Below are 25049 nucleotides of genomic sequence, written 5' to 3' on the forward strand. Positions count from 1 at the left end.
GGGACTTACTTATTTCTCAGAAGCGAGCTGGCCACAAACGATAGCTCAACAAAGTGGCTTTATACGTGGACATTTATATCAGCGAAATCGAATCTCAATGCATGTTTCTAAATGTGGAGGGAAAAAGGACCCGGAGAAAAAATCCACACGACTATGGGGAGAGAGACACGCAAACTCCAAATAGACAGGCATCAGGGTCGGGATCGAATCCCCGACTTGTGCATAGCAGGCAAGGAAGGTAGCATCACACCTCCGTGGTGTGATGCTACCATGGTTATAGTTGAAGCATCGATGCGTTCATGGCAACATGGCATACAATACAATTTGGGAGTTTATCAAGTTTTATAAATGTGGTAGTATTATTGTTCATGTTTGGGGAAGCATGCCCATGAGAGTTTGTGGAGTTCATAGCGATTTCCAAAGAAGGTCTTTCCATCTGCAGTTATTACTCTCGAAAAGATTACCCAATATGGTTACAATCTTTGTTTCATGTGTTACTATTAGATTATAGTTTCGTGGTTAAGTATGGTTTTTAAATTGTTTCTTAAAACGATACACCTCACCATATGCTGATTTTAAGTACTCGGTGCTTTTACGTAAGATCCGAGCTTCAATTGACAATAATTTTCCAGTTTCTCTGTGCACTGTGCTGTAGATACCCTTGTGTGTCATGGGTGACGTCGGCAGAGGAAAGAGGTGTGCTGATCCCTTCATTCTCACTCTTGGTCGGACTTCTATTCATCAGGGACGATACCATCCCCTCCAGCGTAGCCTGGGTAGACATACAACGTAAATAACCCTTTAAAGAACAAGCATGCATGCATCCATCCATCAACTCTTCCTGGTAACTGCAATTAATCAAATTGGCAATACATTATGAAGATAAATTATGCTCTTATTATTTGAAGGGATGTCAGAAGCAGTTCTATGAGCCCTCCTTCCGCTGGGAGTTCTCTAACCATCGGGTTACGCATTGCTCTGCAACAGTTCCAAATGGATCCGTCGTGTGATGACGCAACGCTAATTCGCAGCACAAATTGATACAACTTATGGGAGGGAAAAAACCAACGTAAAACACAAATAAATAACCACACCATGACCGCACCTCGATTTTGAGCGAGACTTTGCCATACTCCAAATGCGCCGCGTCTTTGCCGCCACCGCTACCGCCGCCACCGCCGTCACTGCCGGGCCCCTCATCGCCCGCCCCGTAGGAGCACTCGAACCGATCGCAGCGCTGGATGTGGTCGCGTGTCGCTTCGCGCCTGCGTCTGAAGAGCGGGTTCTTCTCCAGGGAGAGCAGCAGGATGGTTCGCTGCATATACTCATTGCCCACAGGGTTCAGGGACACGCTGTGGGGAGACACAAGTACTGGACACCTTCTTGGGCATGTTCCCTCCCTTGCCTCCAATTCCTTCACCAGTCTTGTCAGTCGGCTATCATCCCTTCTAGGGATGCGTCAGACCTATTCCCAATTACTGTTGTTAACAGTCAATGTTATATGACCGCATAGTTTTTCGCGGTTGCCCTGTGCAGTTCTGATGTGATTTTTGATTGTACCACATTTTGTCGGATTAATGTCTGACGTTTCGTTCTACTGGCCCGGAGGTTCTTTGGAAAGTCAACACAGGGTACAACCCGAATATGCATGAGCAAGTCAATGTGATGTGTCTAACCTGCGTACTGTTTACTCATCCACGTTTTTTCTCTGTCTCTCCGTGTAATTCCTGGCGGGCACCTCACGTATGATACATCTGTCATCGCAGATGTCATCATTAAACGTGCCTAACAAAGACTGGGAATAATGGATAAGTATAACGCCACCATCAAGTGGTGTGGCGTGATTGACGCGAGCCTTAGTGCAAGGATGAAATGGGGCCCCTTATTCATATTTTCCAATCCTCTTCGTAGCCCATCGGTGCCCGGGCCCCACCAGACCAACTGCGCCACCTGCTCACTCGACGGCCGACGGCAATCGCCCCCGCCACAGTCGGTCGCTAGGCCCAACTCACCGCTTGTAGGCCTGGTTGAGCATGGCGATTAGAATGGCGTTGTGGACGAAGATGTTGGTGATGCTCAGGAAGGAGGCGACCAGGATGTAGAGCATCGTGAAGTCGCGCTTGTGCATGGCCTCGTACTCGTCCATGTCCACGACGCTGATGCGGAACATGGTGAAGAGGGTCGCCGGAACAGTCTTGAACTGACGCTATGTCTTTATCTGGTGAAATTAATAAAATAAAGCGGTTGTTATGCCGAATAATCGCAATGCGTTCTATTGTGAAAGAATGCTATCTTTGTTTTTTATTGTGTGCATGTGTGTGTGTATATACATTGTAAAGAAAAATAAGCGGTCCTTTATTGGCAGAGAAGAGCAATATTTTGAGCCTGGACTGAAGATGGACACAGAGTTCCATACTAAGGGGACAGCAGAGGAGAAGGGGTGACCCCTCCTCTGAGCGGAGGCTAAATGTGGACTGATAGAAAGCCTTGGCTGCGGGTGAGTAGCCGGAGATGAGAGGGGAGAACTAGGCAGGGGCGACTCCATGGTGCATCTTGAAGTTAGGCGAGGGTAATCTTGCTGTTGATGGGAGGGAATATGTGAGATAGGGCGACATGCTTTTATGTATGTTGAGCTTCTTTCGCACTGTAATTAGCCAACCACGCGAATCGGAGGTGCGGAGGAAGGACAACTAAACACAAAAAGCTATTCTAAAAGAATGAGTTCGTCAATGTAGATGATTTAAAAGTGCATAGCTCCAGTGGCTTCCTTATATCAGAAGGAAGTGTTCCACACGCCGCAGAACCGTATCCGAAGTGAGAAGTTTAACCAGAACATCTGGATCATCTGAAATCTGGAGTGGGGGTTGGGCATAAAGTTTTAGAATTTAGAAATTAAAGTTATTTCGCCAATCGAGTCACTGTGAAGTAGGAAATGTAACCAGCGTATTTTTTGTGTAACAGGGGTGTAACTGTTTGCACATGTGTTTGTAATCTTTTTTTGTTGCACAAGGCTGTGTACATGATGGACACGTGAAGTGTCACGTTTTGTAGTAGAAGCCAACGACGACTTACTGCCAAATATCAGCCAAAACGAGAAGAAAAACGCGAGGAAAAACTGCCCAAACAGGAAGAACGCCTTGAGGATGTAAACAGCCATCTTTCCCAGGATGATAATCAACGGGCCCACGATCCTGCACAGAACCACACATGTGACCGGAACAAATGTGTGAACAAAAGCTCGTCAAACAGTTTCGATGACAGAATCATAAGGCAGCAGCAGCAGCGGCCACAATACAAACAGCTGCCAGTTAAAATGATGTTGCTGTGCCGAGTGATGGGTAACACTCGCCATGTCTTTGCACTTGCAGGCTTTCTACTTAAGACAGCACTGCATTATCTTTAGAGGTGACGAATAGAGTTGCCACCTCGCGAGGTTAAAAAAAAAAGAGAAAATTGCACAGTTCCGGAAGAGGGGAGGACTACATGTGGACGCATTGGTTTGAGTGTGTTGCGTTGTTGCTGTTGAGACCGGGAGATGAATGATCGATGTTCGATCGTCCCGTTGATGGCGTTTTGAGTGGCGTGTTATTATTGCTGTTACGCAACTGACAAGAGCCGGGCATCTTAATGTCCCAGGGAGACAGTACATATTTGCCAGGACAGCTAAATAAAAAATATGACGGGTGGCAACCCTAGTGGGACATTTATGACCCAGGCCACATGAGGACTACCTATTTGCTGAATATGACCCACAAACTACATTTATCCATCACTGCAATAATCTTAGCTGCACTAATCGGCCACCAGAGGGAAATATTTTCAAACTGGAAACTCCCTTTCTAAATAATGAATGTTCAGTGACTTGTTGCTGCAAGGGCCAATTAATATTTGGTCAACACGCACACGCGTGGCCGGCCATGAATATTTAAACGTCCGATTCGGCTCTCGGTAAGGGAAAAAAATTAACCCGTAAAAACTAAGTTTTTCACTATAAATCCTTTATATGCGTGGCGGCTAGAGTCCTCTCGTCCTCTGGCTTGAGATGGCTGCCACCTATGGGTCAGATGATTGCCTGCCACCATTAAGCAATTGGTAATTACATCTAAAAAACATTTTCCTAAAAAGTGTAAAATTTTGGAAAAAAATTTTCACGAAAATAAATTGTCACGCACAACGAGTCTGTGTGCAAAATGTCAGCTCGATTGGATCACGGGAAGTGGGTTAAAAAACGACCGAAAGATTTGCACGGTCGTAAGCGCGCAAGCAAGCAAGCAAACTTAATATAAAGGATTTAAAAAGGTTCCCCGCTCGCGATTTACTTGAAAGGACGTAGGTGCTTCATGTTGTGGAGCCACAGTGGAATTATGGTGATGGCAACCAAGTGGTCATATCTCCGGGCGTCGTTCCAGCTCGGTTTCAGTATGAAGGCCACGTGGAGTCCCACCAGGGACAGCAGCAGCACTAACACCAGCCAGTGGAGGAAGCTCCTGCGGAAAGCGAGGGGGCGACACTCATCCGGTCGCAGCGCTGCCTCCCCTTGAGTTGAGAAAATGGTTCGGTGATATTGCGTTGGCAGTGGTACAACAAGCAGCAAAGAAACTAATCGCGTTCGTCAATAACACTGTGGCCTTTATAATAAAAAGATAATAGGTGACATTTGCAGCAATGGACCTTCTTCACAGCACATAGAGAAGCCAGAGGTAGACTGATCACTCTACTTTTAGCCTTCCTCGTTCTGTGAGATGGCACGCTAGACGTTCGTGACACCTTTGGTATCATGCCGATGCGATAGACAAATGAAGAGTAGTTTGATCTCCTTTTGTATGGCTTTTTGTAGAGCAACCAATAAATATTCAGTGATTTATCCATTCAATTGCTTGAGTTTTCATGACGAAGATTAAAACAAACATTTCAAAACAAATAACGGTAGTATGATAAACATATTTAATTGATTTTAAAAAATATTGTAATTCAGATATCTGTCCAGAGTTGCGATCAAAACGTCGTGATTCGTTCTATTTTATTTCTACCTACGTGACTTTACCGAAAGAACCAAAGAGTATGGATTCCTGCAGTCACGAAAGCTTCAAATCAAGATGAAAATTAACATTTATTTTTTAATATATACAGATTTTGGTTGAAAAATCTTTCGTGATGTCCATGAAGAAGGTCGTTCCAATCATTTTCCTTACGATACATACAACAGTATTTCCTGCATCACATTTTACACGTGTTTATATTTGCTATATATTTTGAGTAAGTTTTACGAAGCCAAAATATTTAATGAGAATCTTGCGTGTTTTGCTCATTCATGGATTGCTTTTGGTTCACCAGTTATGAGCAGAATGAGAAACACTAATCATCTGCGTGATTGTAGTGCACTATACGTACCAAAAACCCACAAAATATTTAGCCTTGACTTTGTTTATTTTCTTCAACTCTTGTTCCAAGTAAATTTTCTCCTGCAATATAATGGAAAAACAACATCTATTGCTAATGCTTATAACCAAAACGAACAACATAATCTGACCGTCAGGTGCTTTTTTTGGGGGGGGTGTCAAATTTATTTTAATAAGCTGAACATAATAATTTAATTACCTTTGACAGTGAAATCCGATGACCATTATGCCCATATTAACTTCTAAATGCACACACTGCAAGTGGACCTCACATAGCCAGTGTTTAAACATTAAACGTTTCACATTTCTCGGGGTTATCCGGTTTCCTCGCAAAGGCAACCACACCCAGAGAACTGAGCAACCAGTCCATCTGGCCGAGCTACTGAGAATAAGGTCTTGGAGGCTAAACGAGGATATTATGGAAAAAAAGTAAGTATTTGTATTGTTTAATCATGCAACCACGTGTGTGGATGTGTTTATGTATGTCTGTGCACGTGGGGAGTGGTGGTGTTGCGGTTAGCGCATTGCGCTACGAACCTAGCGACCCGAGTTTGTTTCCCGCTCACAGTCGACTCAGCCTCAAATGAGTACCTGGTACGGTGTGTAAATATTGCAACTAGGGAGGCAAAAGCGGCCGAGCATGGTGCTGGCCACCCACCCCCTTATGTGCCGTGTCAGCCTTCACATTTGCTCACTAACAGCACTTGCCCCAACAGCTGTGTAGGCTATGTGGGATATTGTTTTTTTGTGTGCCGACCTGTGTAAGTGACCATGTGCGCGTGTATACATGATACCTGCCAGCGAGTGTTTTGACACTTCACATGGCCTGAAAATTAACCTAACCTAGAACAAAAAACTCAACACATTCTGAAAAGAAAAACCATAAAAAATGTTAAATCGTGGATGTTTTGGGAATTAACCCCTCCTCATTGCTGTGAAGAAGGCCCACAGCCTGAAACATCCGCTAAAAAATGTGAGCTTTTTGTTATTTGTACTTGTGCACCGCTGTCAAAGCAGCACCACCAAATAATTAGTTTAACCTGGAGCCCAGCACTCTGGCGACATCTCCACCACTCATTGGTGAACGGTGGCTATTGCTGTTGCTGCTGCTCACTCTTGTTTGTACGTACCTGTGGCCAGCATGGGTGGCAGAACCGGAGGTTCTGGCTCAGCTCACTGCGCCACCACTCGCGCCAGCATCGAAGGGCGCGGGACGCAGAGCGGAACTCCCCGAGTTCGGCCACCACGTTTATCGCCAGTTGGCCCAGGCACACAGTAGCCAGCACCGCACGCCACACACTCTACACACACATACGCGTGCAATGACAAAGATCACCCATATGGCCTTAACGGGCTGTTTGGGCAAGTGGCGAAGGCGAGGAAACAAGGGGGTGGGGTGGCCAACACCATGCCCGGCCGTCCTTTGTCTCCCCAGTGGCGATGTTTACACACTGCACCAGGTACTCATTTGAGGCTGAGTCGACCTAGTTGAGGTTCAGGATTGGTTCACATAATCGTCACTGGTGTTGACCTTGAGCGGGAATTAACTTGGGTCACTCGGTTCGTAGCGTAGTGATCATAAAAGTATGGTACAATGAGATTTTGCTGAACTGCCCTTCTGCTGCCACAGAGCCTACAACAACCTATTGTGCATGATGGTCACCCATCAAAACTATCCAGGCTCAAGCTTATTTAGTTTCCGAGATCAGATCAGATTCGGCGATTCGGACAATCAGTCTAAACTTTACCTCATAAGCCAGTCATCTCAAGCCATGACACCTGGGTATGTTCCGTCACCTGCCAGCAGGCCTACGACACTTGAACCTTATGGTGGAACCCTGGGGTGCCATTAGCCCCCGGGCTCTCGCATAAACTGCGTTGCGACGTCATTTTATGTCTGTTGAAGGCGAACAATACGGCAATCTATTCCTCTCGACGAGCTCTACACAATGAGCTAATCAAAGTTTTGTTTCTTCTGCGCATTCGTCCTCGCTGCGCTTGGACGACACGACAACAGAATGATCCGCGCCAGGTGGGTCGTGGCGTTTATGTGCACCGTGGGACGGAGTCGCCAAAAAAATTTTAATTACGATTTTAACTCCCGCCATAAGGTTCACTTCACGTGGCTTCAAAGTGCACTTAGCATGGCACAAGCGCCGTGCTGACGCCACCACCATATTTTGGCCAATTTTGTTGTCCTTGCCCCGCACCTCCAGATGAGCACGGTTGGCTAAGTACGGTGCAAAAGAAGTTCAACATACATACATACGAACGGCAGTTGTCAATTTGACCAATTCAATGCATCATTGCCTGTGGGAAGGTGTACACATGGCGGTTCTCCCAGTCAACGCCCATCATGAGGACCGACCACGTGATGATGAAGAATAACTCCAGGAACAGTCGAACACAAGCGCCGGCCCTGTGAGTACACAGAGTGGAGTGCGGAAGCCACAATCATTACGATCTTATTGTTAAGCTCGTCAGCAACGCTGGCGTGGTGTAAAGGTCAGCACATTGGATTTGCAATAGAGGTCGCTGGTTCGATCGCCCAGAGAAAAACAATGGGCACGTTTTTTTTATCCCGCACCCCCCGTCAATCTGACATTATGAATGGGTACACGGCAGTTCATCGACTGGAACTTTGCGTGTGGTGGGGTCAAGTGTGAGTACTCCTACCTCATATGGCCAGCATCCAAATACCCTCTAGAGGACCTCTCTAGCTTTCCCTCTCGTGTGGCTTTTCCATCAACAGTGGTGTAAGCAGGTTTGCACCATTATCTTTTATTAAACTTGTTCAATAATTTTCTGTAGCTTATTTCCATTGGATGTCACTTTCAGTGCTCTACTCTTTTCAAAGTTATTCATTTCATTAAAGATGTTATATCCATTTGTATCACTTTTCTTTAGGGATTTCAATCTTGTGCTGAGAATCGGTCTATCTTCTACCTCCCGAGCTAGATTTCTACGCATAGGGCTTGATGGAGTGATGCATCGTTACACCCCGACCATTCAAATCAGTCACCTCCCATCTGTTTAACCTATTTTGTAAGAACCCAGTGTGAGGCTTGTCATGCAGATTACACCGCAGGCACTATATTAAGGAAACCACAACACAATTTAATCCTAAAATGTACTTGGCTGTCAAATTAGAATCTCCCAGTAAGCTCGCGAAATACCGAAATGGACGTGAGTCACAAAAGTGGCCTGAAACCCGATCACCCACAACTGCCGTTTTGAGCCACTGGTCTTAGAAAATAGAGGTGGGATCATGTTCCATTGGTGTGAGAGGGTTTGTATGTTTGTGTATGTGCTGTGTGGATACTCACAGACCATATGCCTTCCATTTAATGTCGACGAGTTTTCTGACAGCGGGATGACTCGCAACATCAAATAATTTATGTATCACAATGAGTTCCAGCTGTTAAACAGCACATTAGGAAAGGCAAACACATTTAAGTGTAATCGCACAGGTGCAATGGAATAAATAAGAACATGGTTGAATGGTCTTTTCTCGATTCCATCTCAAAAAATAATATAATCTCGTTATGCGTGAGTGAGCAATGTACTGTTTTGTGATATGCCAATCTTGTTACGTGCTCACCAGAGAATTTAAACTGCCAGGATTCCCTGAAATTGGAACAAAAATTATATCAATTTACATTTATGGTAAATTATATCTGCAGTCAGGTGTGACATCTTGTGGTGCGGGATATCTGGGTCAACACATGTTTTTTCTTTGCCTCCACAAATTGGTCAGAATGGGTTATATTAACGTTTTAAATGCAAAACATTTGAGCTGTGACATTGACATGCAATATCCTGCTCGTGTAATATGCAACTGGATGAGTTCACGTATATTTCACAAGCAGAAAACAATGATTGTGAAAGCAAGAACGAAATTATGACTGCACGAGTATTTTTTTTACAAGCAGCGTCTGCTAACGGACTTACCGTTACATTCAGGGTGGCTCTCCAACGCCTTCAAATAAAAGTATTGCTTGTGAATGGAATGGTCCACAACGTGTAATTTATCCAATGCCACCAGAGCCTAGTGGAGAAGCATACGCAACCTTTACCACCAAAGGAAAAAGTTGAAGTGATTTCTTGCTTCAACGAGCATTCAGGCAGCTCATCTCTTATTTACAGCCCTGAGCCAGTGGCAAAATTTCCGCATATTCGATGGCATGGGCAGGTCTAAACGTAGGACAATCACTGTTGACATCTCCAGATAGTGGTAGCTATTACTGGTAGGAACCTCCTGGTTACACCAGCCCACAGGGGATTATCGTGACCGTCCATCCGTCGTGCATCCACAAATGGGAGGGTGGGGCTGGGTGGAGAGGGGAGGGTGGGGAGGGGCTGGGTAGGGAGGGGAGGGTGGGGTGGGGAGGGGCTGGGTGGGGAGGGTGGGGGGTGGGGCTGGGTGGGGAGGGGCTGGTCACCCCGTGGTGCCCTTATAAAACTCAACGTTTTACCTATTCACGCCGGCTTCTGCCCGCCCTCACAGTCGGCCATATTTGTGGAATACACCACGCCACCGTTGACCGAGCAACCCAACGTTCCTACCAGCTCCCTCCGCAGAAATGTGTTTTATCCATCCCCGAGTTTGATGGGCTGAGTCAACCCAGAACCAGGATTTGAAATGGCAACGTGCTGATCACTCTATTGCTGCACCACCAGGCCAGATAGAAAATTACCAACAATAATGCACAAAAGATGTGGTTTCTATACAGCAAGAGGTCAGATTGTGATCATAAGCTCAGTCTTCCCAGCATACCTTGCATATCACATCAACCTTCTGCATGTATGTTAGAATCGGTTTGTTAGAACCTTTACCCCATCACCATACAATGATAATGTAAGGCCCAGTTTCACATCAAGACAGTGGCGGCTCGTCAATAGAGGGCGCAGGGGCGCCGCCCCCATCAATATTCAAGAAATATACATATACAAAATGTATATAAAAATACATAAATAAAATATTTTTTTCATACGATGTGCCGGCTGGTAGTAAGAAAAGCATCAGCATTTAATAAAAACTGGCTTTAATCGGTCAACTATTTTCTATGTTTTTCAATGTGTTTCATGCGGGGCGCCGGACAAATGGATGTCTATGTGAGACTTTAAATTTTCGGACAGCATGTGACCTGAAGCTGGTCTCTAATTGGTTTCTTAAAGATTCTCTTCGGGGCGCAAGTCGTTGCGTCCCTGGCCAATCAGAATTGGATACATGTTATTTTATCCAATCTGATTGGTTCTCGTCACCTGTCATTCAAATTTACGCTCTGGGCCACTACTGCGAGTGCGCAGGCGACACCACTTTGACACTTGCTAGGCTGATCAAATTTTTTGTGTAAACAATGGCAGCAGTTCATCCAAATTCTGTAATTTATTTACAAAAAAACCCTTTCACAAGGCTTTCGCTGGAAGAAATAAAAAAGATAAAGGATCTCGGACCGGACCAACACGATTTACAATCCAGCAGCAGGCCAGTGACAGAGGACGAAGCTACACACGAAGCTTCACCCGCGCTTGTTATGAGAAACGGAGGTGGCTGGCTGGATGTGATGTTAGCAATTCTCTTTTTTGTTTTCCCTGTCTTTTATTTCAAAGTGTCGGCACTGAAGTTTTGTGGACAACGACGGGGGTAAGAGACCTCAAACATCTCTCTGACAAATGCAAACGTCATGAAAGTAGCCGCAGCCATATTGATAATAGCATGAAACTAACGTTTTTATGTTCAAGTAGGAAACATGCTTTTTGGTACTTTGGTCTGAAATGTATATAAAAGAGAAACATTTATGTTCAAGTAGGAAACATGCTTTTTGGTACTTCTTTTGGTCTGAAATGTAAATAAAGATCATCAAAATTTATATTAAAGTAGTCAAAATGGTTTTTGGTACTGCTTTATATTTATTTGCCCCCCTCAATAAAATAAAAAAAATGCGCCCCCCCAAAAATAAATATCACCAGCCGCCACTGCATCAAGACAATGTCTGAAATGGATAACCTAAGTAGAAATATCACCCTATGGAAACACTGGCACATAAAAAAACCTATTTGCCAGAAACACTAAAATCTGCCCAAAGATTACTGGCATACTCTTTGGAAAGGATAAACAAGGGGGTTTGCACTTATTTGTAGTAAAGTAGCTTTTGACATTATGCTGACTACTTACAATAGGCATACATTTGCTGTAAAAAATTCGTAATTTTTCCATTAAAATTGTGCAGTGGAATTCAGTTTCTGTTTACAAACATGATCCAGTTGTGTGAATTTTTAATTCCTACGGCACACTTTATCCACAGGACAACCGCTGCTGATTTCCTAAACAAATTCTACAACACTCATCTTACGTATTCTGTAAGATTGTTAAACTCATCCTTCTTATTGTGATGAGCTAACTACTGTGCCACCCAGCCAGATATAAAAAATAAACATTATTTGGCATTGTGTTCTCCACATTAATTGTACCCTGAAAATATGTTGTATTTATTTGGACTATATATTTTGATTAGTTGGGGTGAAGTGGTGGCATAGTGGTTCGTGTACTTGTGCTATGAACACAGCGACCCAAGTTTGATTTATGGCGAACATCAGTGATGGATGATACATTTACTGGTCCTGGCATCCTCTCCTTTACAAACCTATACTGACCGGCGTGGTGAAGCATGGTCCAACTACCCCCATGACTGACAGTGTGGGGAGGCTTTCATCCATAAAAGGATTGATATAATGGAGTATACAGTATTTATTTTTTATTATTTAATACCTTGCAAAAGAGACATCTAAATGAGCTTTCATAAACAAAGGAGAGATATTTAATATTTATCTAGCAATGTCTGTAAAGTCCTTTGTGACAGCCCAGTCAAGAACATTTCTGTAAAACGTCTATTTTTCTGACCTCGGGGAGACGTGGAGTGAAATGTGAATAGTAAGGTAGCACACCCGTATTTTCAATTTAAAGCCAATGCCATACTTCTTATCCTCATCCGTCAATGAGACCGCATCTTCCCAGTCCTCAGATCCATCCACTGGCTCACAATCAATCTAAACATCACCTTCACCGTCTTCAAGATCCTCCAGACTCACCCCTGCCTCCCTCTCCTCTCTCATCTCCCATTCATGTGCTCTCTGCTCGAACCTACCATGGCCTTCTGGCAAATACCAAGTCAACCTTCACTCAATGGAAGCTCACGTCTTCTCTGTTGGAGGTCCTTTGCTCTAACCCTTGCTCTGTTCAAGTTCAGCTTCAAGACGTTTCTCTTGTCATCTGATTCTCTCCCTTTGAAGTCGATTCATTCACACATCGACAATCATGCCATCTCATCTCTCTTTTTTAATGGGATGGAGCATTAAGGCCCTACCCTAAAGAATATTACAAAAAATCCTCCTCTGTAAACTCACACTCTCTGGATACACGTTTCCTCTATTTGCATAGCATCTTGAGATGGCAACTCACCCTGAACACATTCGATCTTATCAGATCTCGGTAGTTAAGCAGAATTAAGCCTGGTTAGTATTTGGATGGAAGAATGCCTCTGAATGCAAAGCTATTGTAGGTTTGGCCTGGCATGTAACAATGAGTTGCCAGTGCATAAATTGATTATTAAATCTATCTATGAAAATCTAGAGTTTCAGCCCACGCATGGAGGGTTTTCTCTATACTGTATTGTATTTGCACATGTGCAGTTGCGAGCTTTAACCAGCATGGGGCGAACAATGATCGCGTGACAGCCTTTACCAGTCAACTCCTGTTCCGCAAACGTGGCCCAAGAACATGCACTAACTTACACTGCAGGGCTATGCATTTCATATATCTTTTAGCTTGTGCATTTTTTCCTAATTATATTGTAATTGTCAACCCCAACTCGGACTGAAATGTATTACTGCTTCAGCACTACCAGTATGTTGGAGAGAAATCCCACATGTAAAAATTAAGTTCAACATACCAGTGTGCTGAATACAAAACTGGCACATTTGTTCATGACGACTTTATTTGTTTGGCTGTGTCGGTCGGAGCAAGGGTGTACGACACACATTGGCAGTTTTCTCGTGTTATCCGAGCTAAAAATATTTTATCGACCACTAGTTTGTTAGCCCGTCGTAGGGCGGAAACTGTAATATTAAAGATGTAAATTAACGTTTTATTGTGCGATTGTTAATTTGATTAGGAAATGTAGCACACCATTTTTTTCTTAATTTATTAAATTTAATTAAGGACCTTGGAAGATTTCTCGGTTTACGATATTGTCTGAATCTCTTTTCACTGCAGTTGGCTATTCTTGATGAACACTTTGATCCGCTGAAGATATTTAGATCTAGACAGAGCCACCTACAACTGGCCATAAGAAAATATGGGTTCATTGAGATAAATACCCAAATAAAATAAAAATCCAGGCACACATTAATAATGAGGGGGGGGGGGCGCATGTGGAGTGACGTCACGCGCGGGACACACACACACAGCCTTCTTTGGCTCGTTATATTCGTTGCTGCGTTGATTTCTTTATTAGCTTTACTTTCCATAAAGGTCAAAATGAAAGCTAATTTGCGTAAAGAAATTTTCCTTTCTGATCCACCTTCTTCACGCGGAGTGACGTCACCCGTTCATGGTCATTAATGACGGGTGGGGGGTCCATGTGGAGGATCCCACCTGTTCATGATTATTGAGGGGGGCTGGTGCACGTGGTCTGACGTCACGCACGTTACACACAGACATTCTTGGCTCATCATATTAGTAACTAGCCTATAACCCATCCAAGGACGGGTGTATTGCAGTAAATCTGAAACATTCAAGCGAAAATCAGACCGCGACGTCATATTCATTGCATCCGTTGGTGTGCAATTTGTAAGGCCGTGGTGACACAAACTTATTTCATTTAAAGGTTATAATCCCTTGTTCATCATGACGTCCTTTTTACTTCTATGTCTCAACAGCGTGACGGGGATCGCGTGACGCGAGGGTTCTGCCTTTGTAGCGAGGGTTATAAGTTGTCGCTGAGGAGGGAGGAGGCGCCTCCCCCCCCCAATGTGGAGTGACGTCATCTGCTCATGATTATTAATGAGGGTGGTGGTTGCCCCATGTGGAGTGACGTCACCCGTTAATGGTTATTGGGGAGCGGTGCGGTATGTGGAGTGACGTCACGCGCGTTACACACAGACATTTTTGGCTCATTATATTAGTAATAACGGATATAAAATATATTATCAATCATCAGTCGTGAAAGCCTTCGTGTCAAAATTGGAATAACTGAAATTGTAAATGCCGAGTTAGTATAAAAATAACAGGTTATTTAAAAATATATAACACGGGTGTGTGATTAGTCATTCAGGTTAAAGGAATACCGTATTGTATTGGCAGACTGACCTGGCTTTGACACCCACATCAAATTACACGTGGGTGTCATAATACGCATGGCAGTAAATGCGTCATTTTAGACGATAGATGCAGAACTTGGAGTGACCTCTCATCACACAGCGACATAGCGATTAATGGGATCATGGGAGGTTTAGAGCGAGAGGGTAGAACTCGTTATATCCAGAAAAACAATGCTTGTCACAACACATAACCAAGAACACATTTCTGCCTTTGACGGGTATAAAGTGAACCTTGGCCTGACATTCAATAGTTATTTAATCATTATTGTCTCTATTTTTCTCTGTCTTTGTTTTGCCTCTCCTCTTCCCCATCTGTTATTCTAACTGATTTGCAGTTTTCTTAACGCATTGATTTTGGTGTGGATTCAATTTAAAAGTCCACTTGAGATGACCAGATCAATTCTTCATTTGAGAAAATCGCACAGCAAGTGCTGAGAGTATTGTCTAAGACAATGGTTCTCCACCAGGGATCTGTGGACCCCTAGGAGAAAGGGAGGTGGATTTAGGGGATATTTCAAAAGGCTGAGGGGTCAGTCCATAGGAATCAATATTAGAGTGTGAATGGATAAGGGTTTTGAATTAGAGGTCGGCAAAAAAGAAAAGTCAATGGATCTTTTGGCAAACAGCAGGACAGCCGTGTGGTATATAATTTACGAAAAGATGACTAAACACACAGCACTGCAACAGGGGTGGTTACATAACCTCAGCAGTGACAAATACACAACACCGCTTGGTCTATACGAGTGAACAAATTCGTCCCGCCGATGAAGCGGGTAAATGGCAGAGACGAAAGAAAAGGGCAGGATAAAACATCAACAGGACCTGCCCCTTCCACCCGGAGCCACCTGCTGTGTCTGCAGTCGAGTATGCGGATCTCAAATCGGTCTGTCCCGCCATCTACGGACGCACCGATGATTCCACCATCTGCCGACAACTGTCATCCCTGTACCCGAGAGACCGCCACAGCCGATGACGGTGAACAAATTCAAGGGAGCTGTGTCCTCGCAAATGATGGTGACCCCTGGTCTCAGTCTACCAGGCAATTCATCTCTGCTGACTTCACACCTTCCACCCATTCCTCCTTATGACTTGTACAGCCCAAATCCATGTCTCGAAATGCATCCTATTTCATCAGATATCAGAAGCTAAGCAGAGTGCAGACTGGTGGTCAGTACTTGAATGGAAGACTTCCCTGGAGATATTAGGTATTATAAGATTGTATTGCGAGGTGGTGAGAAGCTATCCATGCAGAGCTTTCACGAACTCAGGTTACCTCACACACGAAGCCAAACACTCGTTAATGAAAATGGTAAAATATCCCAATGCAACAAGATCCTTGTGAAAGTGTCTTGAGACTCAGGCTTTCCTGCGTAAATAAAGGACATTATTATATTATTTACCACTGACGGGAGTTTCTCTAGCAGCAAGGACAAACACATCTGTCCCGTGTTGTCCTGAGCCATTGTGTCTGCACCCAGTTGCAATAGCAGGCGTGCCGTATCTCTGCGAGCTGTGGATGACACGCAGACGCGCAGCCATGCACATGAGCAGACAAATACCACTGTAACACTTTAACAGACTGTAGGGGAAAGTGCTGTTAGCGAGCACCTATGAAGGCCGGCACGTCACATGAGTGGGTAGGTGTCCAGCACCATGCCCGGCCGCCTTTGTCTCCCTCGTGGCAATGTTTACACACCACACAAGATATGGTACTCATTTGAGGATGAGTCGAACTAGGGGAGGCCTATGAGTGAGAATTGAACTCGGGTCTCCGGGTTTGTAGAGCAGCGCTAACCACTCCCCATGCAGGCAGACGCACAGGCAGACATGCACGCAAACACACAGAAACGCATGCAGACAGCCAGACACACGCAGCATTTGGCAGGGGTGGAGGAAGAACATGAGGCATATAATAATGCATCAATTCACCAATTTAAAGTCTTACTAAAAATATATATATAATTTTTTTGACCAAATGAAACTGTCACAGAAGTGTCACATTCCGAGATTCGTTTAGAAACCCTAACCCCAACCCGTGTTACAGAGATTCGGGTGTCATTTGAAGAGCGACCCACGGAAGGAGACGTTACAGGAACCGCTTCTGAGATCCCTTCAAGTGACCCTTTTCTTCATCATCACACGAGGGGAGGGGGGGGGCAGCCTTCAAGGAGAAATGTTGGTCACATGGCCGTCAAGACTGGCGAGAACGCCTGGGAGCCGCTGGCTGACCTTGCGCGGCAGCCAAGAAGAGCGGGGTGCGCCTCTTGAAGTCACGGGCGGACAGGTCTGCTCCTCGGTGCTGCAGAGTGGCCAGCGTGATGATGCAGCCGTACCGCGCCGCGTAGTGCACTGCCGTCTGCTGCTCTCCCTCCGTCTGCACCTCTGTGTCCACTAACGCCCGTGAGTGAAGAGTGCAACGCACACGGTGGGCCACGGGTATTGTACGCGAGGTGGCATCTGCATTGCGTGCTTTCGGGTGTGCTTCTGCGGCCGTCTGGAACGCTGTTCCTCCCGATATTAGGAAGCCACTGGAGCTATGCACTTTAAAATATAGATTGAAAACTAATTTCTTAAGAACTGTTTTTTGTGTTGTGTTGTCCTTCCCCCGCACCTCTAATTAGCGCACTTGGCTACGTACAGTGTGAAAAAAGTTCAAGATAGACACATCACCATCATCATCGTCATCATTATTAGCAACATCAGCAGTTGAATGAAGACCCCCCGAAGTCGTCACCAACCCTTACAGTCCTGCGATGATTTAATCACCCAGTCTCTGTGGTGGATATCCTCTCAGATGTATTCCCTTCTTTGGCTGTCACTCGGTCATGATTCCCGACTACCAAACATTAACCTTTCTCAGGACACGTCCATCTCGAGCCTGCTTTTATCAACAGTCAATATGATGTTTCTAACTATAATATGTTCTCCAATCCACGTGCTTCTCTTCCTGTCTCTCAGTGCAATTCCAAGCATGCACCTCCCCATGCTTATAAACACACATTTCAGCTGCATCGCCATTTACTTTGTCAACAACTATGTATGAGCCAAATGTCAATATCAGGTGATATACTCTGTGATTAAAAACTTTATATTCTGTAAGCGCTCGTTGTAAAGCCATTGCGGTGACAATTGCTTCACGATAAATTGCTCTAAACTTGCCCGAGTGCAGGGAATGGGAACCTTTTTTCCTTCATAAGGTGCTGAATGGGGCTTTGATGGTGTTACCAGATTGATATTGTTGCCAGGTTGTAAATATTCCCCTCAAGCAACTGATCAGTGTAGCTAAGATCCTTGCAGTGATGGATATCATGTGGGCCATTTAGAATGGGTAAGTCTCATGCGGCCACAGGCCATGTAAAATTAATCCACTGACCGTACGAAATGGAAGTTGTGGGGCCGTGTGAAATGAAGTCGGGGACCGTAGGTTATTCCACTTTTGCCATCGTGCAGCGTGGCCATTGGACTCACCTCCACTGTCAATGAGAAGCTCCACCAAGCATGGGCAGTCCACAATGGCAGCAATGTGTAGAGCCGTCCGACCAAATTTGTCTCCGAGGTTAACGTCGGCACCCTTTTCAATCAGAAACTTTGCCACGTCCAGCTGCTGCCTGCGTGCAACCTTCGAGTTACAGGAACACGCTCGTATTAAGCAACATTATCATGTAATTTTATCCGGCAGATGTTTAAAACAGTGGCTGTAAACCTATGGGTTTGAGCAGTGGGGGGGTGGGATGTGCAAGCAGGGGCATGGAGGCCGTGCAGGAGAAATCTTGAATGTATGCGGGGAACGTTAGTGACACATTGCGGCGAGAAAACACACATATACACAGCATGATACAAATGCCTTGCAACTAAAAGCATACGCACACACATGATACAAATGCCTAACGGTCCGTTGACTAGAGGCATGGATATGTGATCTCCCCGTGTAAAGTGACCCTAATCACCTTAGTTGTGTTTTTGGGGCTGGAGGGAGTGGAGGAGATGCTTGGACCAGTGGTCTTGAGTTGGGTGGTTGCCATGCCAACACGGATGAGAACCGCTGGTTTAAAATGTAAACGAGACACAAACATCCGTTGTGCTGCGATTGGTTACCTTGTGCAATGGGGTTTGGCCATACTCGTCCACACAGTTAATGTTGGCTCCTTGTTCCAGCAGAGCGTTCAGCAAGTCAAAGTTTCCCTGTGTAGAAATTATTGAACACATTGTGTCAGTACCAGCAGCGTTGTAGCTCCACACAATAAAAAATATTTGTCACTATTACCATATTGAAAGTAGTTTTTCAATATTTCTGACACCTAGTTGAGGTAAAAGATATGTTTCAGCTTTGGCCAGGTCATCATAAGCAGTAGGTACGAAACGGTGCAATCGATTAAGGAATTAACCTACATTTATTAAACTCACGGCAACTGCATCAAATCAATGCATGGATTTTTTTTTACAATTTCTGAGAATTGCATGCAAATGGTACGCGATGTTAATATTCAGGCCAATGCAGCAAACAAAACTGCACGAGAGACCGAACAACAATAAAAGAATATAAATGAGATAGTAAAAACAAGACAATAAAGATTTTATTATTGAATCAAATTGCAATTCTGAATCGTGACAATTCACGGAGTCGCTGGGTGGGAGTAAATTATCACGTTACAAATAATCCACTCCAGTCTGAAATTTCACCACTTTTGCGGTGGGATTAAGTAGGCCGAGAATCCATGGAGGGAAAGAGTTGGGGCACAGGGTAGACATTTACAGGTAAACAATTTATCATTATTGTTATATTAAATCTCCACAGCAGTTTACAAACAATAAATTCTACACAGCTGCAATGCAATTTTTATAAATTGGAACCGTCACAAGGGCTTGACGCAGTTTTAATATCATCCATTTCACATCAACTGCTGAGCTCATGGCTCCATCACCTCCCGCCGTTCCACGCTGTGTTGATCAATAAATGTTACTGCCAGTGTTATATTAATGGAAATAGATTTTTGGCCATTTTCAGATGTCGATCAATAGCACTTCCGTATGTATTTTGCCCTTGGCATGTAGCTTGATGACATTAATGTAGCGATGCCGACAGGGTAAAGCTGCTCACCATCCTGGTTGACAATACAGTCCTGATTTCAGAAAGGATACCCAGAAGCTTTTGTGAAAATCGGGATTTTATCCTCGATTTTAACGTTTTGTCTTCACGTATGATTGATATGTGCATAGGGCAGTGCTATCTGAGTAGCGGTCGTGGTTGGCAGAGGAGTGGGTTTGGCCTATGAGAAGTAGGTTGGGCCAACATCAGAAAGAGCTCAATCTCTCACTGTCTGAGAGTGGTTAGCAGGCTGATGGAGGAAGGGGTTGCCAGCTGACCATCTGTCCCGGTTGAGCCTCCCAAAAATGTGGTGGTTTTATGAAAGTGCTACACTTGCAAGCTTCCTCCAACGTCGGCAATACCAACCTCGGAAATCCTCTGTCCTCCTCTAGGCTGACAGTCCAAGAGTCGCAGGAAAGTTGTATTCACATCAGCGTCATTCTCTGTTGTCTCCAAGGAGCTCAGTCCATCATACGGTTCATCAAAAGTATTGTAGAAAGCTGTTTTAAGCATTTTAAGATAAATAAAAAGAATGATCAGCAACGTTGCACATGCTGTCAATATTGTTGGGCTTAGTATCATACTGCTACTGATTTAATGAAGACGTTTGTTTGCCAATTCTGCTTATAATTTGAGAACCGAAATTAGTACAAGGCTGGGCAGCACAACAAATATCCACACAAACAGGTGAGCTCGATTTTTTGAGAAGGCAACTGTATACATGACTGTATACATGAGAAAAAATAATAATACAATCTAGTAGGTGAAACAAAACCAAAATGGATTGATTTCTGAACTGTGGCGATTCATATAATTATTGAGAAGGGAAAATTGTTACATGCCAGGTGGTGAACACACACATCAGTCGTCCTATAAATGAATGAAGAAAGATCCACACGAAGTCCTCGACAACTTCAGATCGCCTTCCTCTAAGTACTCCGAGGTCAAGACGACTCATTTCATGGGGTTAGCGGGCTTTTGCCAGTTCAGCTCCCACGCTTTGGAACAACGCTTTGCCTTTGCTAATAAGACAATCAGAATTATTCGCTATATTTAAGTCTGTCTCGAAAACTCACCACTTTAAACTGCCCTTTATCAATCGCATAGTTATGGCCATTAGCCCTGGAGGTTCTGTTTATTTCCTGGCTTTTCATACACAGTCGCGCATTGGCACCTACGGATGAAATGCACCACTTCACAAATGTACACCAGTTGTATTACTGTGATTACACTTACAGGCAGTGGACGAGCTAGAGGAAGCAGCGCTGGTCCTTAAAGTCTCTCCGCTCAACAGCTTCTTCCGGATCTGATCAGATTCCACTGCGACATTTCCCTCCTGACAAACAAGCAGAGAGCCCTCTGTGTGCGTGTGTATCCATGCCCCCCAGTAAAACGGACTAGAACCAGCGACTGCTGTGAACAGCTGTCACCATTAAAAAATATATATATTTTCGTCTTGTTTCTATAATTCTATTCCAATTGTGCTCTCAGCATCCTGTCATGAGACAGTGTCTGTTCGGTTTAATGCTTCTAATGGATTCTTACTTTTTAAACATCTTTAAAAAAAATCTAAACACTTTATCAGAGTTCCAAAATTCAGAACTCTGGCGAGATATATTTATAAAGGCACAACTCTAATAACATAGATTATCACGAGTGCGCAGTGCATAACAGCCCATGGAAGTGGATTTCACAGAACTACTTCTGAGATCTCAAGGGACATGTTTATTGACACGAGTGCCGCACAACCCCACACGCCTTGCTTCAGTGATAGGCTTATCACATGCCAGTAAATCCTGGAATTTAGCTTGACCTGGAAGTTAGCCATAATTGTTTTATTTCATCGGAATTTATTGTGTGGTAGTGGCTAGGCTAGTACCAATCAACTCGCCGTACCCGAGTCCCCAATTTAATTATGTGTTAACAAATGTCAGATTCAAACCAGGGATCAAAGTGGTGCCAGCTCAGCATTCTGACCATCGAATCACGTGGTAATTTCATCTGCTTTGAAAGAAAGGTCACATTTCTAATTACTCAAACGTCATTCACTACAATCTAGATTTGAAGCTTTCGTGACTGCAGGAATCCATACTCTTTGGTTCTTTCGGTAAAGTCACGTAGGTATAGAATAAAATAAATCACGACGTTTCAATTGCAACACAAGCAATCATCATCTTGCTGTGGTTTTCCCACCTGATGATGACGTCGTGATTTATATTATTTTATACCTTCGTGACTTTACCGAAAGAACCAAAGAGTATAGTCAATCACTACATGGGGGCTAACTCTGACCCCTGGACACACATTACGCAGCGTGTACATGCTGCCCTGGCTGAGTTCCCTACCAGCTCAGTCCTCTAAGCCTTTGGGCAGTGCCCTGCTGCTGTGGCTGCCAGGTATTCAGAGTCCTGGCAGAGTGTGTGTATGGGAATTCGTCGTGCCTTTGGCTTACGCTTAAACGGTGAGTGGTAAAGGGGAGTCCTGAAGCTAGGTTGGCATGGACCCCCTAAAAAAAAGTGGCTAAGAGCATGGAATGTTCCATCAGTTTGTCAGTTAAAGAAGTACAGTATACATTACCTCTATGTCTAGCCAGGGTGGAAGAGTAGGCAAAATGCCCTATAGACAGGCTCTCTAGAGATCCCTTGAGTGGAGAGTCTACAGCCAGCGGTGCCATGAGCAAGACATTCACTGTTTTAACAGTATAAGTGAAATTAAAAATGACCTTACGATGAAATTGATCAATTAAATTTTGGCACAGATGCATTTCGTACTCCAGCATCTGAATGCCAGTGTGGTGAAGTATGGTTAAACAAAGCGCCATGACCGCCAGAGCGCGAGATGGCCTTCATCCATAAGTAGCTGTCCAAAGCACTGTACATTACTACGATCGTAGTAATTGTGCTTAATTTGAATACGTTGAGTCGATTCACATCCTTATTCGTAAGCCAGTGTGTATTGGTGATGGGAGATAAAATGGAATATTTGCTAGCAAAGTGAATCATAACCACATCTTTATCTCTGGATTGCTTTGGACCATTTACTAGAGTGGGGCAGGCATGAGGTATGCTTTATTCATTTACCTGCATCTCAGTTGGCTCTGACATTGTAATTTCCTCGTGCATTCTCCCTCTCTCTCCACGATTGTCTGATTTCAATTGCCGAACCTAGAGGTTAATATAAGTACAGCGGCATACGTTACATTACGTGAGGACAGACCGTCTTATGAACATGGTGAAGTGACACTCAAATGTTGTTCACCTGGGCCTCACCTTACAATCATTGCTCAACATTCACCACTCACTCTTTGGTTCTTTCGGTAAAGTCACGTATAAAGAGAAAATAATAAATTAATTAATCACTCACCACTCACCTAACACAAGTCAAACACGCCACATATACTTAGGCGCTAACACTCACCACTCACATTATGCGGCACATCATTAGTAAATTAAAACACGTAGCTGAGACAATACAAATTTTACAAAAAAGGTAACATCGTTGCCATGGTGACATCTCGAGGCAATTACCTTAACTGCCGAGCCAGGAATGAGTTAACTCAACACCAATTAATCTAACGATCACTTTATGTCATTGGCAACATCGATTAGCAGAGACAACTCCATAATTAAAATAATTAGCAATAATAATGCAAAACGCTTCCCCGTGGCAGCGATTCCACTTTAGGGATTGAATGGATTAGTTTTTTTTGGCAAATCAGGCTGAATATAGCAGCCTCTAGTGGCTATAGAACGTCATGGCCTAAAATACAATGTTTCGCTCCGGATCGCTGCAAAGTATGATCTGTTTTGATTTAGTGTACTGATCTTAAAGGTACATTGAAAAATGTTGATACTCCGACTGATGCTCCTGCTGTTGTGGAGTGACTCATGCAGCCAGCTATGGCTGCAGAGTTTGGTAGTACATGTTGTTTATGTAGTTTATTGTGAAAATAGGTCACAGTTCCTATGACCACTGTTTCATTGCTTTTATGGCTTTATTTTGGTTATTTTCGAAAAGTTTTTTGGTTTGGCCATGTTTGTTTGTTGTAGTACAGAGTTAGACCGATGGCCTTAATCTAAGTTGTCTTGTGGTTGTTGCTGTTTGACTTGCATCCCACTGGGATTTTTGCACACAGCGTTGGTGTACGGTGCTTTTTCTGCAATATTTTGCTGTCTTTTCATGGATATCCTGTTTGCACTTAGTCACATATTCACTTTAATATGTTTTCTTGTTCATGTTTTTGTTTTGTTTGTTGCGGTTGCACCCGATTCAAGAGCCGAATGGCTCACAGGGCTATACCTAATAAATGAACTTGAACTTGAGGATGCATGTCATGGTTATTAAACAGATATCTTTTGATTAGCCGCTATAGTTAGGCCTCCACTTTGACACGAGGTTCATCAACCTGTACCGACCAGGGTGGTGAAGTATGGTCAAACAACCCCTACGAACGACACCGCATGGGCGATGCACCTCATCCAGCAGTGGATTTGACAAAGAGGGCTTTGTTAATGGTTGTAAAGTTGTGTAATTGTTTCCCTGATGCACAGCTCAATTAAACGCTGTAGTTATAATCACACGTTATTCACAATAGGATTTAGCAGGATAAGCTATCGCGTTCCAACCGCGTCGGAGCTCAAATCAAACGACACATTTGAGGGAAAATAGCTCAACTACATTTCAAATAAGGCAATGTTAACATTAACGATGGCAGAAGTTACCAAACTAAATCGTTACGAAGGTTTTAACTTACAAGTTCAAGAATCGCGCGTCGCCTTCACGTGGGGCCTGCTTACCTGGTTGAATAAAGCGGCAATCAGCGGCAAATAATTAACTATCAATTATCCGTTGCTTGGTAAAAGAACATTAAACAAAATAAAATGTCAATTTACTTCAATGGAATAATAATAATAATGATAACGACTGTATTGTGTTACTAAGTTCGCTGTCACGTCACCTGTTCCCCTCGATCGCGCGGGAACAAGACGCGCACGTGACCCAACACATTTGCATAACGCGAAACTCCAAGTGTCAAGCGCCTCATTTACATATCATTTGCATACGGCGTGACAGGGCGTCCTCGTTTAACGTGGCAGATGCGTTCCTGAGTAGTGCACCGTTGAGCGAACGAGTTAAGCGAAAACAATCCCCCCATAATTAATGCAGCGATTCAGCTTGGCGAG

At 44.0% G+C, this 25049-nt stretch overlaps 2 protein-coding genes across 7 annotated transcripts in view; one reads left to right on the top strand and one right to left on the bottom strand.

The window, feature by feature from the left end:
- Window positions 1-1184: 1184 nt before the first annotated feature.
- LOC133349127 (transient receptor potential cation channel subfamily A member 1-like) lies at window positions 1185-24853 on the bottom strand. 5 transcript variants are annotated; one of them, XM_061562335.1, is made up of 18 exons: window positions 24663-24853; window positions 22947-23030; window positions 21103-21202; window positions 20233-20366; window positions 18876-18962; window positions 18249-18399; window positions 17010-17171; window positions 16181-16290; window positions 9351-9447; window positions 9001-9026; window positions 8726-8817; window positions 7710-7818; window positions 6530-6700; window positions 5392-5462; window positions 4320-4487; window positions 3073-3191; window positions 2013-2218; window positions 1185-1352 (listed from the first exon to the last, which is right to left on the bottom strand). In XM_061562335.1, the coding sequence occupies exons 2-18, from the start codon at window positions 22986-22988 to the stop codon at window positions 1326-1328; spliced, it is 1872 nt and encodes a 623-aa protein (XP_061418319.1). In that variant the 5' UTR covers window positions 22989-23030; window positions 24663-24853; the 3' UTR covers window positions 1185-1325. The 5 variants fall into 5 exon arrangements, with proteins under 5 accessions (XP_061418319.1, XP_061418320.1, XP_061418321.1 ...); XM_061562336.1 differs by having other exon boundaries at window positions 24620-24853; XM_061562337.1 differs by lacking the exon at window positions 24663-24853 and adding an exon at window positions 23291-23322.
- The window catches only part of STMND1 (stathmin domain containing 1), a 30071-nt gene continuing 10772 nt past the window's right edge, over window positions 5751-25049 (top strand). Inside the window, exons 1-3 of one of the 2 annotated variants that reach the window (XM_061562376.1) lie at window positions 5751-5828; window positions 7720-7820; window positions 11013-11046. The gene's annotated coding sequence lies outside the window, so the exon portion shown is untranslated. Of the gene's footprint in view, window positions 5829-7615; window positions 7821-11012; window positions 11047-25049 lie in introns of both variants that reach the window. The other variant, XM_061562374.1, reaches the window with a different exon arrangement.

Source organism: Lethenteron reissneri, chromosome 29, assembly GCF_015708825.2.
Source record: "Lethenteron reissneri isolate LAM-NWPU_2019-01 chromosome 29, ASM1570882v1, whole genome shotgun sequence".
NCBI classification, from domain to species: Eukaryota; Metazoa; Chordata; class Hyperoartia; order Petromyzontiformes; family Petromyzontidae; genus Lethenteron; species Lethenteron reissneri.